Below are 16807 nucleotides of genomic sequence, written 5' to 3' on the forward strand. Positions count from 1 at the left end.
CAATTAAGGGTCAAAGAAGAAAAATGTACTTAGCTGAATTCAGGTGACAAATGGCCCCAGGACTTGTAACTCTCAATCGCCTGGTTGGAAAATAAATGTCCAACCAACTTTACCAAAGAGGCCACCCAGTCATTTACTAGAAAGTGACAATTCAGTGTCTTATCCTGTAGGATTTTAGAATGGGCACAGAATGCCATCAGAAAGCACAAAACAAGGTGAAGCTAATTTGGCCAATCAAAGCTGTTGAGCTGACACGATCTGCTCGATCATGGACTCTCCGTGAGACAAGGTTCTGCAACGTTTCTCCCAGATGCGCAAAAAATAAACTCCAGGATATGCCTCTGACTGTAGTGATGTATCTTATACCAATTTCCCTGCTTGCGTTTCCATTTATGACTTAATTCTCTTCATTGAATGTTGGAAATGCACTCAAGATACAGATCAAGATCATCCATGGTTCATTTCTTGTCTGTGCTTGGTCAGTTCATCTTAGTCAGGGTATCAGTAGGGGCAGTAAGATTGGCCTCAGCCCTCTCTGCCCTGTTAAGAGGGCGTTGGGACCATCAACCTGGGCTTCATGCCCGACAGCTATCCAATGCCCCATTCTGGAAATGTTCCATCTTGCCATAACATATCCACATGTTCAACAACTTAATAGCCGAACAAACATTTGCCACCAAGGCTCGTACATAAATAATTGTCATTCGGATGAGATAACGGAAGACATACAGTGCTTGTGGAATCATAGCCCAGCATGTCTTTGGGGGGGGGGGGGGGGGGGATGTAAATGAAGAAAACTAAAAGCAACTTCCAGACCATTGCTTGAATAAGAATCCGTCAAGAGCAGATTTGCAAGAAACATTGAATTACAAAACAGATACCCCCTACACTTTTTAACACTGGATATGTAGTATTTTAATGAGGCTTCAACACATCCCTACAGTTGTCATTTACTCACTGCAACTAAATTTACAATGTTACAATAGAAAAGACTTCAAATGCAATAAAATAGCTTTACATTAATTATTTTCCCTACCTTCAGTTCCATATGCCTTGTTATTAGAATGTTTCAAGAGCTCTTCAATTACACTGGATCCCTTCTTCCCATCCCAGGCTAAGCTTGCAATGGGCACTACAGCAGCGGCAGGTCCATCCTCACCAGAGTGATTTTGAGATCGTTTATACCCGTCTGTTACCTGACTGTCCCATAAAAACAGTGGAACTGGAACACAGAATAGCACACAATAGTACTCATATGCAATCAAGTAAGCATTACTTTGTTCTACTGCATGATCATTTGACCTGTGCCAAGCTCTGCTGTATCCAGAGTCTAAACTTTGGAGAGTGTGGCTCCATGACAAGACAACCAAAGTTCAAATACCAGTTTTTAAACAGAATCAGGCTTAACCTAGAGAAATTACTCCCATAATTCTGGCTCAGCCATCTAGAATAGGGAAGAAACAGTAGTTTTGCAGGTCACAATGCTCAATGCTACTTGAAGGATTAGCCGTAAATGGTATCTGCAAGTGTGTGTGAACTGGACCATGTAATGCTCCAGAAGACAGGGGTGGTACAATCATCAGAATTAACATAATCAGTGATAGAAAATGGTTTCTTGCATTCAGAAATAGCAGTTACTTAATACTGCAAATTATGGCTTGGACTTAAATATTTGGGCTGTACAAACTAGCAAGAAAGTGCAATGCAGCTGAGAAAACTATTACTACACTTTGCGATTGGTCCCTGTAATAGCAACGGTAGGAAAATAAGTTGGGAAGAGGACATAAGGAGTCTGCAAAGGGATATAGACAGGTTAAGTGGGTGGGCAAAAATTTGGCAGATGGAGTATAATGTGGGAAAATGTGAACTTGTTCACTTTGGCAGAAGGAATAGAAAAGCGATATATTATTTAAATGGAGAGAGATTGCAGAACTCTGAGGTACAGAGGGATCTGGGTGTCCTAGTACATGAATCACAAAAAGTTAGTATGCAGGTACAGCAAGTGATTAGGAAGGCAAATGGAATGTTGTCATTTATTGCAAGGGAATGGAATATAAAAGTAGAGATGTTTTGCTACAGTTGTACAGGGCATTTGTGAGACCACATCTAGAATACTGTGTGCAGTTTTGGTCTCCTTTTTTTAAAAGACATAATTGCTTTGGAGGCGGTTCAGAGAAGGTTCACTCGACTGATTCCTGGGATGAGGGGGCTATCTTATGAAGAAAGGTTGGACAAGTTGGGCCTGTATACACTGGAGTTTAGAAGAATGAGAGGTGATCTTATTGAAAGATATCAGATCCTGAGGGGACTTGAAGGGGTAGATGCTGAGGGGATGTTTCCCCTTGTGGGAGAGACTAGAACTAGGGGCCACAGTTTACAAATAAGGGGTCTCCCATTTAAGACGGAGATGAGGAGAAATTCTTTCTCTCAGAAGGTCGTGAGTCTGTGGGACTCCCTTCCCCAGAGAGCGGTGGAGGCAGGGTCAAAGGGTCAGTGAATATTTTTAAGGCTGAGTAAGATAGATTCCTGATTAACAAGGGAGTCAAAGGTTATAGTAGGTCGATGGGAAAGTCGGGTTGAGGTCACAATCAGATCAGCCATGATCTTATCAAGGGGCCGAATGGCCTGTTCCTGCTCTTGATTCGTATGTTCGTATGAGAGTTTAAGACAGGGGATATGTGCTGATGGGACATTCTTGTGAAACATTGCAGGAAGGGACCGATTTCTGGTTCCTGCACCAAACTACTTTAAGGAATAATCAGTAATTTTCCTGGATGAGCCAGTTAACTAGCCCACAGTTGTTACGATCAGTGAACATTCACATCTGCAGATTGAAAAATCATAATAAATGGCTTTCATTACAAGATTACCACATGGCAAACTCTAATGCGTGAGCAACAACAGATTTTTGTAAAATACCAACGTGAAATTCATCTGGCAAGTAAGAATTACCAGGAAAGTCTAATATTTGCATTTTTACTGACACCGTGAACGGTTCCATTTTGATGGGTTTAAAAGATCCACAGGTTTAAAAGATCCAGAACTGCAATGAAATACTCTACCTTGCCGACTTTCATTTTTGTGTTTAATAGGTTGATCCAGTGCAGGAGGCTCTGAACTTGCACATTCATCTAAACTCGTGCTTCTCTTTCGTTTCCTGTGTTTTTTCTCACTTTTTTTGCTCTCTTTTCCCTCATGATTTTTCTTTTTCGGTTCTAATTCTTCAGGCCTTTCCGGTTCTTTTTCACCCTGCAGTTCATCCCACCCTGAGTAACTGAAGAGTAAGGGGATTAATGCAAAGGTTTTGTAACTTAAAACTAAACACGTACAACTGTCCCTTAAAAATCTACTTTGCTGATATTTCGAACTGTTACTTTATAGGAGAGACCCAATATGTGCAGACCAATGACTTTCACTGTTCGTAATTCCATCCCTGAAGAGTATTTGTCATTAAGAGCCCTTGAGTGTTTCTACAATCAGACTTTGCGGGGCTCCCCAGAAATTCAACAAATTTATCCAATGAACATTAAAGATGCACAAACCCAAGGAAGTCTAAATGTTTGATCCCCAGTTTGTGCAGAGTTAGTGGATCTCAGATGGGGCAGTGGCAAGATGAGCCAGCTGGCCTTGGATTCTGGATGCAGGAAAAAGATCTCACAGCCAGGGTTCCCACTCCTAGAATCAGAGAAAATTTACGGCACAGAAGGAGGCCATTCGGCCCATCATGTCCGTGCTGGCCGAAAATGAGCCACCCAGCCAAATTCCACTTTCCAGCACTTTGTCCGTAGCCTTGTAGATTATGGCACTTCGGGTGCACATCCAGGTACTTTTTAAAATGAGTTGAGGGTTTCCGCCTCTACCACCCTTTCAGGCTGTGAGTTCCAAACCCCTGTCTTGGATGAAAAATTTTTTCCTCAGCTCCCCTCTAATCCTTCTACCAATCACTTTAAATCTATGCCCCCTGATTATTCACCTCTCTGCTAAGGGAAATAGGTCCTTCCCATCCACTCTATCTAGGCCCCTTATAATTTTGTCACCTCAATTAAATCACCCATCAGCCTAATCTGTTCCAAAGAGAACAACCCCAGCCTATCCAATCTTTCCTCATAGCTAAAATTTTCCAGTCTTGGCAACATCCTCGTAAATCTCCTCTGTACCCTCTCTAGTGCAATTACATCCTCCTGTAATGTGGTGACCAGAACTGTACAAAGTACTCAAGCTGTGGCCTAACTAGTGTTTTATGCAGTTCCAGCATAACCTCCCTGCTCTTATATTCCATGCCTTGGCTGATAAAGGAAAGTATCCCGTATGCCTTCTTAACCACCTTATCTACCTGTCCTGCTACCTTCAGGGATCTGTGGACATGCACTCCAAGGTCCCTCACTTCCTCTACATTTTTCCATATCCTCCTATTTATTGTGTATTCCCTTGCCTTGTTTGCCCTCCTCAAATGCATTACCTCACACTTCTCCCGACTGAACTCCATTTGCCACTTTTCTGCCCACCTGACCAGTCCACTGATATCTTCCTGCAGTCCACAGCTTTTCTCCTCACTATCAACCACATGGCCAATTTTTGTATCATCTGCAAACTTCTTAATCATGCCCCTTACGTTTAAGTACAAATCATTAATACATACCACAAAAATCCACTGATCACTATCCGCTACAAAAGAAACCACCCTTTTGCAGTTTGACGTTTTCTGGGATTTTCCCTCGCACAAGTCTAAGACCTCCTGTTTTGTATGGTTAGGAAGTGCAGAAAACACCCGTGTGAATCTTTTGATTGATGGAATAAACTGTATAGCTGAGGTAACAATTTTCTGTCATTACAGAAAGTGATAGTACTGTAATATATAGACAGTCTCCAGTGAAAGAAGGAGCATTTCAGCAGTAGGCAGCTATTTATGAATTATGAAAAGACAAACGTTTTAGTCATCAGGACGTGGACCACAAAGTAAATGTTATTGAAGCTGGGCTTCTCGACTTTGAGATAAATGGGAAAGATAGAGATGTCTCTTATTTGGGAGTAAAACACAATGGCAAACCTACCCAATAGTAACCATACACCTCGAAGTTAGAAAATGACACTGGCTGCCCAGTGACAGAAAAGTGAATAGCACATTGTGTCTGCATGGTCATCTACTGAAGAACGCAAGAACAAATCAAGGGCAAGACTGTACAAAAAGTGCCCAGGCCCAGAGAAGAAATGTTCAGACACAGCAGTAAGAATTGATTTCTGCCACTCCAAGCCGCATATTTAAACGCTCCTGCAATACAAAGTAGCTACAGCAACTCCAGAGGTGGTTTTATGCTAGTATGTTGAACTTGAGTATTCCAGAGCTAAAAAGCAGCCGGGAGCAGTCTGGGGATAGAGAAATGAGCTCAGGAGGAATGCAACAAACACCACTCCACCAAATCATAAAGAAAGAAACCCCCAAACTAGACCAACCATAATTACGTACTTTTCTACTGTAGCCTCAACAAGGTGGTTTTCTTCAGACACTTCTGCACATTTTTTATGCTTCTTCCTTTTTCTTTTAATTTTCAATAGGGTCAACTCTCCTGCTGAACTGTTCCTGACGGATTCTTCCTGCAAGACATCATCCACCATTAGTAACTGGTTCACAGAATCATTTTAAACACTTAGTGATAGCTAAGCACTCTTAATATCATTGTCAAAAAAATGACAGAATTGACTATTTGGTACATCTCTTGCTATTATGCACAACGTAAATCCTTGCTGCTATTTTGGACACCAACTTGTTCTGTATTTTTGTTTCAAAAGGCGACCTCATGTTCAAAGCTTTATTCAATTCAAAGTTAGTTTATAAAATTAGTTTAAAAAGGTACCATTTCACTTCTTGTGGTAATCTGTATTCACTATACCACAGATATCTGTAAAATTTTTTGCATCTGTCTGGTTTGGTAACAAGCAAAATCCCCAATAGGTTGAATAACTGGCAATGCTGATCAACACTGTTGTAATATGGTACACTTCACATCTGAAGCCCAGACTCTCAGTCACTCAGTCTGGGCACGTCCCGAATCTGAGATGGTTATAAATCAGATCCAGCAGATAAGTGCTCATATAGACACTAGGGCCAGTTCCCAGAAACACAAGAGTTGTTGGGCAAGAAGTACTGGGATCAGTTTTGGGAATGGGGTTTGGGCAATCAATTATACTCAGTGGACACCAACGCGGGTGGACCTGGAAAATGGCATCTTAAGTGTACAGAAGCATGATTACAATTCACTTTTTCCTGTATCTAACAAAATGATAGTCAAAAATAGGTGAAGCAGAGCCTGACAAAGCAGATGCATTGTAACTAGTGAGACAGAGTGAAAGGAGCAAGGATGACTGCCTTTTATGGTTACACAGACAAAAAGGGCACATAACATCACAAAAGGCTCTCAAATGGACAGGGTTGCTGTAGTTGACTAGATAACTTACTAATAAGAGTGGGGTAAAATCAATATTCTAACAATAGATTCTTTCCCCTTAAAAAAAAATCAGCTTGTCCTTGGGAACGAGAGCGGAAAAGTACCTGGCCATCCATGACTGAAAGAACCAATTAAATAAAAGGACACGACAGATGAGAGATTATGCAAGAGGTCTGATGTGCTGATACCTACCAAACTGTTTTGTGCTTTAAACACAGTTAAGATATTAGACACACAGAAGGTAGGACCGGATAAATGTTTACATCACAAAGCAACCAATTAGTTAAAAACGTAACTGTGCAATGCTGGTATTTATAATATTAAGTAATTTTAGGGGGTGGGTGGGAGGGAAGACGACAGACTCGAGAGGATGGGGGGAAAAGGAAGAAAAAGAAATTATTGATGCTGTACTTGCCAGTACAGCTGCCAGTTAACCTTATGGGCATGACAAACACCACAGGCTTCAGATAGCAATTTCTGGATAACAATGCAAGATTAGCTTTCCATTTTCACTTCAATTTGGCAATTATATGTTTGAAGGCACTTAAGATGTGTATACACACACACACACACACACACAAACACACACGTCAATCTGCTATGGCCTTGCAAGCAGGACTAGAGAGTTGAAGATAATTAGACCAGGGCATGCTGATATCATTTAGTCCTCATTTTAGTGTCAGACATTCGGTCCTTATTTTTATATAATGCTTGAATTTATATTATTTATATTTAAATAGCAAAACTTACTGCAATTTGGGAAGAGAATTAGAGTAGGTCAGAGCATAGGAGCTTCCCTCCAGTACAGGCAGATGTAAAAATGAGGTACTGCAGCACCAATACTAGCGGGAGGTATAATTGCAGTGTGACAAGTTTACATGGGTAGTTTCCATTATAAATGTGGACTTGGGAATTTATATGAAAAGGTAGAACACCTCAATTCACTTACTGCGATGGAATGACTTCACAAAACAGGTACAAATTTTTAAATGCCAATGGTCCTGGTGGGTCACAGGAATCTCATGCAGCGGCAAGCAAAACCATCCAACTGTTTGGGGGGGCTGGGGGCTGGGGCAGGGAGGGGAGGGGAAAGAGAGCACGTGTACCTCCTTGATAATTTTTTGGACTCGAGGGGAATCGAGGGATGTGGGGATCAGGCAGAAAAGTGGAATTGAGGTTCAAGATCAGACATGATCTGATTGAATGGCGAAGCAGGCTTGAGGGGCCGTATGGCCTACTCCTGCTCCTATTTCATATGTTCTTATGTTCCTTCTTGCAGTTGCATCCATTTTCAACAGATGGGCTGAGAAAAACAACTGTTCATTGCTATATATTTAGTGCCTGGTCCATGGGCCAGTAATTGATGAAACAGGCTGACCATCACATTTGTCACTCTGGTTTATCTTGAGGAAGGATTAGCTGGGTTAGAGGCATGCCAAGAAAATTACCTTTATTCTTTTAAAAAAAAAAGTGGCTCAGTGGGTAGCACTCTCGCCTCGGAATCAGAAGGTTGTGGGTTCAAGCCCCACTCCAGGGACTTGAGCACATAACCTAAGCTGACTTTTCAGTGCAGTACTGAGGGAGTGCTGCACTGTCAGAGGTGCCATTAAGCCAAGGTCCCATCTGCCCTCACAAATGGACATAAAAGATCTCATGGCACTATTTCGACGAAGAGCAGGAGAGTTCTCCTTGGTTTCCTGGCCAATATTTATCCCTCAACCAACATCATTAAAAGAACAGATTATTTGGTCATTATCACATTGCTGTTCTCGGGACCTTGCTGTGCGCAAATTGGCTGCCGCGTTTCCTACAACGGTGACTACACTTCAAAAAGTACTTCATTGGCTGTAAAGAGCTTTGGGACGTCCTGAGGTCTTGAAAGGCGCTATAAATATATATATATATATATATATATATATATATATATGCAGGCCTTTCTCAAAAAATAAAAGAAAAATTGTGTGCGTTTTGTTTTTAAGAAGCAAGTATTTTTTGGTAGTTCCATGGTAAAAAAAAATACAAACTCCTCATGCTGTTCCTTTAATGACTGTGAATAATGCACTGATTCAGCTGTGAAAGGTCCAATAACCCACCTGTAGTTGGTCACAAACACCATCATTCTCCGCTGTCTTGTGTCGCTTTCCCTTTTTCTTGCCTTTATGTTTACTGTGAGTCTTGGCAGCTTCATCACACTTTGTCTGGTCGGATGATTCAGAATCAAAAAAAACTGCATTTCTTTTCAAAGTGGATTTATGTTTCCTCTTTGTTTTTTCACTGCTGCTCCATGGCTCCATGGAACTAGCAATGCAGTGTTTGTGTGCCTTATCTGCCAATTCAGTCTTGGAATTGCACATCTTACCAGTACTTTTACCAGATAAAGTATCGTTTTCCAATGAGGTAGTACTGCCATTTATTAGAGGAGAGGGCAGCCGAGTTGCTTCTATGGCTTTCACTGATCGTAGCTGCGACTCAGAGAAACTAGAACTACATGACTTCTTGGAGATTTTAGACGGAGAACGAAATCCTGTTTGTTGGGAAATCTGCACTTTTGGAGTAGGCGGGAAAGTCCTAAAAGTGAAAGAAACAATTAAGAATTGCATTTCAGAAAGTTCATTTGTAGCTAATTTCACAGCAAAGTTTTCAAACCCTACAGCATGCTTAACCATACCCGCTTAGAGCCTAAATAACCAAAGGCACTGAGGTACCAGCAAATTTTTATAACCACTGCCTCTATTTGTCTTCGCGCACACGGAATTATACTTCCTCACTGGAGCTTGCAGTTTTCTCCCAAATGAAGAGCTAGGGTTACAAACACGAGAAATACATTTGAAGCACATGGCTCACAGCAACAACAAAAAAAAATCACAATTACATTCAGTCAGTGTTACTGTAATAAGTGAAACTGTAAATCTTCATTTTTTTTGCAAACTTAGATAAGTAAAACATCTCATTAATGCATAAGAAAATGTTTCAGATAATGTGGGAAATACTGCAGATTTCATAGTCTTGCATGTTTAGAAATACTTACGACAAAATACAGCAAATCTATCTTATGTAGAACGTACAGCACAGGAACAGGCCATTTGGTCCAACTGGTCCATGCAGGTGATAATGCTCCACACGAGCCTCCACCCACCCCTCCTCATCTAACCCTATCAGCATAACCTTCTATTCCTTTCTCCTTCATGTGTTTATCTAGTTTCCCCTTAAATGCATCGATGTATTCGCCTCAACTACTCCTTGTGGTAGCCTGTTCCACATTCTAACCACTCTCTGGGTAAAGAAGTTTCTCCTGAATTCCCTATTGGATTTATTAGTACTATTTTATATTTATGGCCCCTAGTTTGGGTTTCCCCCACGAGTGGAAACATCTTCTTTACGTCTACCCTATCAAACCCTTTCATTATCTTAATGACCTCTAACAGGTCACCGACACCTCAGTCTCTTCATTTATCTTGTAGCAAAAATGTTTTCAGTGTATTTTGGTATATTACTTTAAACTATCAGCCTCTGAAATTGTTTTTATTACTTACTTCAGTGTTCAAATTTTTTTTGATGAAATCAGAGACCCTGATCACAAATGACTATCAAAAGTCTCAAAATACTGGTGCGTTTGTTCTTAAAAATAGGTTTTCAATTCTTAAGGATCAAAATACATCTTGGTGCTGGAGGATCACGCACACTTGCCTAGATTTTGCACCGAACTTGAGCTGGCATAATTCTAGCAGAATGGGGTGAAAAATTCTTTAGGTGCTGTTCCCAGCTCTCCACTTGCTCTGCCAATTCTGAGGTTTCCCCCCACATGGAAGCGAGAGGACAGCATAGAATCGTAGAAAGTTACGGCACAGAAGGAGGCCATTCGGCCCATCGTGTCCGTGCCAGCCGAAAAAGAGCTATCGAGCTTAATCCCACTTTCCAACACTTGGTCCGTAGCCCTGTAGGTTACGGCATTTAGGTACTTTCAGGCAGTGAGTTCCAGACCCCCACCACCCTCTGGCTAAAAAAAAATTCTCCTCAGCTCCCCTCTAATCCTTCTACCAATTACTTAGAATCTATGTCCCCTGGTCACTGACCCCTCTGCTACGGGAAACAGGTCCTTCCTATCCACTCTATCTAATCAAGTCATAATTTTATATACTTCAATTAAATCTCTCCTCAGCCTCCTTTGTTCCAAAGAAAACAACCCCAGCCTATCCAATCTTTTCTCATAGCTAAAATTCTCCAGCCCTAACAACATCCTCATAAATCTCCTCTGTACTCTCTCTAGTGCAATCACATCTTTTTTGTAATGTGGTGACTAGAACTTTACGCAGTACTCAAGCTGTGGCCTAACTAGTGTTTTATACAATTCTAGCATAACCTCCCTGCTCTTATATTCTATGCCTCGGCTAAGAAAAGGAAAGTATCCCGTATGCCTTTTTATCCACCTGTCCTGCTACCTTCAGGGATCTGTGGACATGCATTCCAAGGTCCTTTTGTTCCTCTACCACCTCTCAGTATCCTCCCATTTATTGTGTACTCCCTTGCTTTGTTTGCCCTCCTCAGATGCATTACCTCACACTTCTCTGGATTGAATTCCATTTGCCACTTATCTGCCCACCTGACCAGTCCAGTGATATCTTCCTGCAGTCTACAGCTTTCCTCCTCACTATCAACACATGGCCAATTTTTGTATCATCTGCAAATTTCTTGATCATGCTCCCCACATTCAAGTCTGAATCATTATTGTATACCACAAAAAGCAAGGGACCTAGTACTGAGCCTTGCAGAACCCCAATGGAAACAGCCTTCCAGTCACAAAAACACCTGTCAACCATTACCTTTGCTTCTTGCCACTGAGCCCATTTTGGATCCAACTAGCTACTTTCCCTTGGGTCCCATAGGAGAGGGGCAGGTACATTCAAACGTTATGCAAATCATGTACTCGTCACAGGATGTAATTTGCACTCTTGTAACGCTGAACACGAGATGTCGTTTCATCGCTATTGTCCACTGGGTGGTGGTAAAAATTTAAATACCCCAAAAGCCTGTGTACTCAATCACAGAACATCGTTTTAAAAGAAAGGCAAATTTTTTTCTGCAACTGACAGCAGTGATCCCACCTGCCACGCTACATTGCAGCAGGGCTCTGAACGTTACCCAACTGGGGTGCCCAGCAAAATGATTGAAATGACCCTGGCCCTGGATAATTCAGCCAGGGTCAGGCGTGCATCCTGGCCGTGGGTAGAAATCATGCCCCACCTCATCCTACCAACATTATGGCCACATGAAAGATTCCACGCTGTTTGTTTCACTCAAATCATGGCTTCAACTTAAGGACTGAAGCTACACATCTTGAATTTCTCAGCTTTCTCTGCACTTATGCTTTCTCCCACCTCAGCAGGAAAAACATATTTCAGTACATTTCCAATAATTAATAAAGGTATAATTATAAGGAATCATTTTATTTATTTGTGGTCAGGAGGTGGGCAATGCACACAATGTAATTCGGCAGGGAATGCCAGGTTATTGACCCAGTGACAATGAAAGAGGTGATGGTGTTCCAACAACATTGCTGCTTTTGTCTTTGTGCTAGAGGTCATGCCAACTGACATTGTAAATCGTTCCCTCTCATTGGGGACTGTCCCCCTTCCTTTTAAAATTGCCATCACATCTCTGCAAAAAAATATTAACATGTAATCTTGGATGAACCGTAATTTCCTCCAGTTAAACACTAAGATTAAAGCCATCATCTTTGTTCTCTGCAACAAACGTTATACCCTTTCCACCGACTCCATCCCCACCCCTGCCACTGTCTCAGTTTGGACCATACTGTTTGCAACCTCATCCTAAGTTGAGCTTCCGACCCCATATACTTTCAATCACAAAGACTGCCTACTTCTACCTCCATAACATCACCTGCCTCTGCCCCTACTCAGCCTGTATGCTGCCAAAACCCTCAACCACACTTTTGTTACCTCCAGACTTGACTCTTCCAATGCTTTCCCATCCTCCATAAACTTTGACTCATCCAAAACTCTGCTGGCCAACTCCTTGTCTGCACCGAGTCTCGCTCACCCATCATTCCCTATCCTTACTGAACTTTAAAAAAAAAATTTGTTCATGGGATGTGGGCATCGCTGGCAAGGCCTGCATTTATTGCCCATCCCTAATTGCCCTTGAGAAGGTGGCGGTGAGCCGCCTTCTTGAACCGCTGCAGTCCGTGTGTTGAAGGTTCTCCCACAGTTAGGGAGGGAATTCCAGGATTTTGACCCAGCGACGACGAAGGAACAACGATATATTTCCAAGTCGGGATGGTGTGTGACTTGGAGGGGAACGTGCAGGTGGTGTTGTTCCCATGTGCCTGCTGCCCTTGTCCTTCTAGGTGGTAGAGGTCGCGGGTTTGGGAGGTGCTGTCGAAGAAGCCTTGGCGAGTTGCTGCAGTGCATCCTGTGGATGGTACACACTGCAGCCACGGTGCGCCGGTGGTGAAGTGAGTGAATGTTTAGGGTGGTGGATGGGGTGCCAATCAAGCGGGCTGCTTTGTCCTGGATGGTGTCGAGCTTCTTGAGTGTTGTTGGAGCTGCACTCATCCAGGCAAGTGGAGAGTATTCCATCACACGCCTGACTTGTGCCCATTGATGGTGGAAAGGCTTTGGGGAGTCAGGTGGTGAGTCACTTGCTGCAGAATACCCAGCCTCTGACCTGCTCTTGTAGCCACAGTATGTATATGGCTGGTCCAGTTAAGCTTCTGGTCAATGGTGACCCCCAGGATGTTGATGGTAGGGGATTCGGCGATGGTAATGCCGTTGAATGTCAAGGGGAGGTGGTTAGACTCTCTCTTGTTGGAGATGGTCATTGTCTGGCGTGAATGTTACACGCCACTTATCAGCCCAAGTCTGGATGTTGTCCAGGTCTTGCTGCATGCGGGCACGAACTGCTTCATTATCTGAGGGGTTGCGAATGGAACGCTGTGCAATCATCAGCGAACATCCCCATTTCTGACCTTATGATGGAGGGAAGTTCATTGATGAAGCAGCTGAAGATGGTTGGGCCAAGGACACTGCCCTCAGGAACTCCTGCAGCAACGTCCTGGGGCTGAGATGATTGGCCTCCAACAACCGTTATCATCTTCCTTTGTGCTAGGTATGACTTGAGTTTTCCCCGATTCCCATTAACTTCAATTTTACTAGGGCTCCTTGGTGCCACACTCGGTCAAATGCTGCCTTGATGTCAAGGGCAGTTACTCTCACCTCTGGAATGCAGCTCTTTTGTCCATGTTTGGACCAAAGCTGTAATGAGGTTTGGAGCTGAGTGGTCCTGGCGGAACCCAAACTGAGCATCGGTGAGCAGGTTATTGGTGAGTAAGTGCCGCTTGATAGCGCTGTCGACGACACCTTCCATCACTTTGCTGATGATTGAGAGTAGACTGATGGGGCAGTAATTGGCCAGATTGGATTTGTCCTGCTTTTTGTGGACAGGACATACCTGGGCAATTTTCCACATTGTTGGGTAGATGACCTACATTGGCTGTAGGTCCCCCAAGGCCTCACGTTTAAAATGTTCTTCCTCATGTTCAAATTTCTTCATGGCATTGCTCCTCCCCATCTCTGCAACCCCCTCAGAACTCTTCGTTCCTTCAACTCTGGCCTCTTGTGTATACTCCTCCCTCTGCCCCACCATTGGCAGCCATGCCTTCAGCCGTCTAAGCCCCACGCTCTGGAATTACCTCCCTAAACCCTTCCACCTCTCCGCCTTCCTCTCCTCCTTTAAGAGCCTCCTTAAGACCAACTCTTTGACCAAGCTTCTGGTCACCCATTCTAATATTGTCTTCTTTGGCTACTTGTCCATTTTTGTCCAATTATACCTCTGAAGTGCCTTGGGCTGTTTTTCTGCATTAAAAAGCACTAATAGTTATTGTTGAGTCCTGATAAAAGGGCTCCCCGCTGAAAAACATTAACCTATCTTTCTCTTTCAGATGCTGACTAACCTGTAGTTTATTTTAAATGCTTGAGCTTTTCTTTTTTTAAAATTGTAACGAAGTAATTGTTTAGAGGCGACAAGCAGGGACCCGGCACATGTGGCCCTCCCAAATAAGGACAGGAAGAATATCAGAAAGAGTTCCCTTCACACCAGGCTCTTCGTCCTGCCCATTATATCTGGGAATGGTGACACTGGTTTAACCAGACACAATTAACGAGAGTCAAGTGATTTTATTGTCATTATTGATTAAAACCACTTAGCTATCTCATCCAACCAGTGTGGCCTCCTTCTAAAGATGATGAGCAGTACAAGTTTCTCTTACCTAGTTTTGTCTGCAGGAGAAGAAAATATGTGGCCTTTTTTCATTAATTTTGCTTTGTGGGCTGATGAGAGTGATGGGGAGTGTGGTTCATTTTCTGTCACCTTCCAGCTGTAGGTGGCCTGCAGTTATTGACATAAATAAAAACTTGGTGGTCTAAAAAGTATCCATGAGTGAAGAAAACATAAAAGAGGGTATGGCAAAGAAGAATCAGAAAGTTTTCATGGTTAGACAGCTAGGGAAACAAAGTAGGAAAACAACAGACAAGAAAATGTCAAAACAATTGCCAGTTACTAATCACGAAAGATCATTTGCAGTTTTAGATTATAAATACTGGACATAAAGAAAGAACAAAACCAGCAGAATCAGCATCAAAAATTTAAAAGATACTATATTCTTAGCGCAGGTTTTACTGCATCTAAGTTTTATTTATACAACTTAATGGAACTATTCAAAACTTTTGTGCTTTCATATGAAAGTTTATCACTACAGTTTAAACATTAAATTAACTGTCCTGCCAAAAATGTAACTTTTGGTATCATGCTCACCATTTTAGCAAAACATTAACATTTTCTAAAAAGTATCAAAATAAAAGGACAGAGTGGAAGAGAGATATAATTTGGGCTTGATTTAATATTTCATTACTCACAAATTCTGAATCAGCTTCAAATGAAACATGGCCCAGAGCAAAACCCAAAGGAAAAAGCTCTCTGACCGTGCAATGGGCAAACGCAGGACGTGCCATAGGACGGCGGAACACAGACCATGAAAAGCCCAAATTCACGGATCATGAAGAGCCCGAGTTCAATCTTTAGCCTGTGCTGACATAAGTGATCTAGTTTGGAAGATGACAGACACAATGATTAGCATCAGTGTCCTTGTCACAGGGAGCAGGTAGAGGGGAGCAAAAAAGGTCAGGGTTCCTGCTCCAAATCACCATCCATTAACCTGCACTGGAAAGCAAGTAAATATAGATTCTGGATTGGATTTCACTGTGCCGCTCTTCGTGGTCGAATAATCGAATGCACAGTCAATTTTAAACATGTGGCATGATCATTTGGGCTAGTTTCCTGAGAGCTGCAGGTGCCTGCGAAGATGTACCCAACACAAGTTAACACCTTCAGGAAAGAAGTGGAGGCGGGGGGCATCTGGGACCCCCATCCCTATCTCAAAAAGGAACTTAGAGCTGAAGAGCATATTACCAAAAAACATTAAATAATGTAAATGGTCCAGGGATAAAACAAAAATGTATATAACTACACGAGTTATTTTATCTGGTAAAAACAAAGTTACTTGTACTGTCAGTCTTTACAGGAGAGACAGAGCACCTGCAGGAGGCTACTTCAGTTTTTGTTTATAGCTAATAAAATAAAACTGAATTTCACTTCACAACTTTATCATTTTAAACAGACACCGGAATTTACTCTGGTGAAACAAAAATTTCTTGTTTGTCTTTCTAGGGACCACTGGAGTTTGCTGCAGAAGGTTTTTTTTAAGCAAATTAAGCAAGAGTTATGCTTTAAGAAAAAAGCAAGTTCAAATCTCTTAGGTGGAACTAAACAAAAATTACAACACGGAAACAGGCTGTTTGGCCAAACAGTCCATGTTAGTGTTTATCCTCCACACGAGTAGTCATCCTAATCCCACGTGCCCGCCCTGTACCCCGATCCTTTTACTTCACTTTCCTTCAACCACCTATCTAACCTATTCTTAAATGTTGACATGGTCTCTGCTATCACAAACTCTGGTAGTGCAGCTCTCTGTATAAAAATGTTTCTACTGCTCTCTGTCGTAAACATTTAATCTATGTCTCGTCTTTCTAGGTCCCCTCATCCACTGGAATCAGTCTGTTTCTAACTACCATCCCATCCTAATACTTTTTATACAGAGATACACATTTGAAGGTTAAGAACTAGGTTTATAAAATCGGGCTTAACCTTAGAAAGCAATACCTTGCATTTAAAATGTGAACCCTTGAGATTTTGTATGAAGTTATTTTTTTGCAATTTTAAACAGCTGTATGATGGAAGCGGACCCTCTCATACACTGTATAAATATGAAACTAAAAGCTGGTTGTGTTCTT

General features: G+C 42.1%; 1 protein-coding gene across 2 annotated transcripts in view; it reads right to left on the reverse strand.

Annotated features, from left to right (window-relative positions):
• The window catches only part of usp36 (ubiquitin specific peptidase 36), a 67032-nt gene that overhangs the window by 2640 nt on the left and 47585 nt on the right, over nucleotides 1–16807 (reverse strand). For both annotated transcript variants that reach the window (XM_068004024.1, XM_068004025.1), the window contains exons 14-18: nucleotides 14728–14846; nucleotides 8537–9011; nucleotides 5465–5592; nucleotides 3063–3274; nucleotides 1037–1222 (exon numbers count right to left, since the gene is read on the reverse strand). In XM_068004024.1, coding sequence (XP_067860125.1) covers nucleotides 1037–1222; nucleotides 3063–3274; nucleotides 5465–5592; nucleotides 8537–9011; nucleotides 14728–14846 — 1120 coding nt within the window. The remainder of the gene's footprint in view (nucleotides 1–1036; nucleotides 1223–3062; nucleotides 3275–5464; nucleotides 5593–8536; nucleotides 9012–14727; nucleotides 14847–16807) is intronic.

The sequence above is a fragment of the Heptranchias perlo genome, chromosome 23, assembly GCF_035084215.1.
Source record: "Heptranchias perlo isolate sHepPer1 chromosome 23, sHepPer1.hap1, whole genome shotgun sequence".
Lineage (NCBI taxonomy): Eukaryota > Metazoa > Chordata > Chondrichthyes > Hexanchiformes > Hexanchidae > Heptranchias > Heptranchias perlo.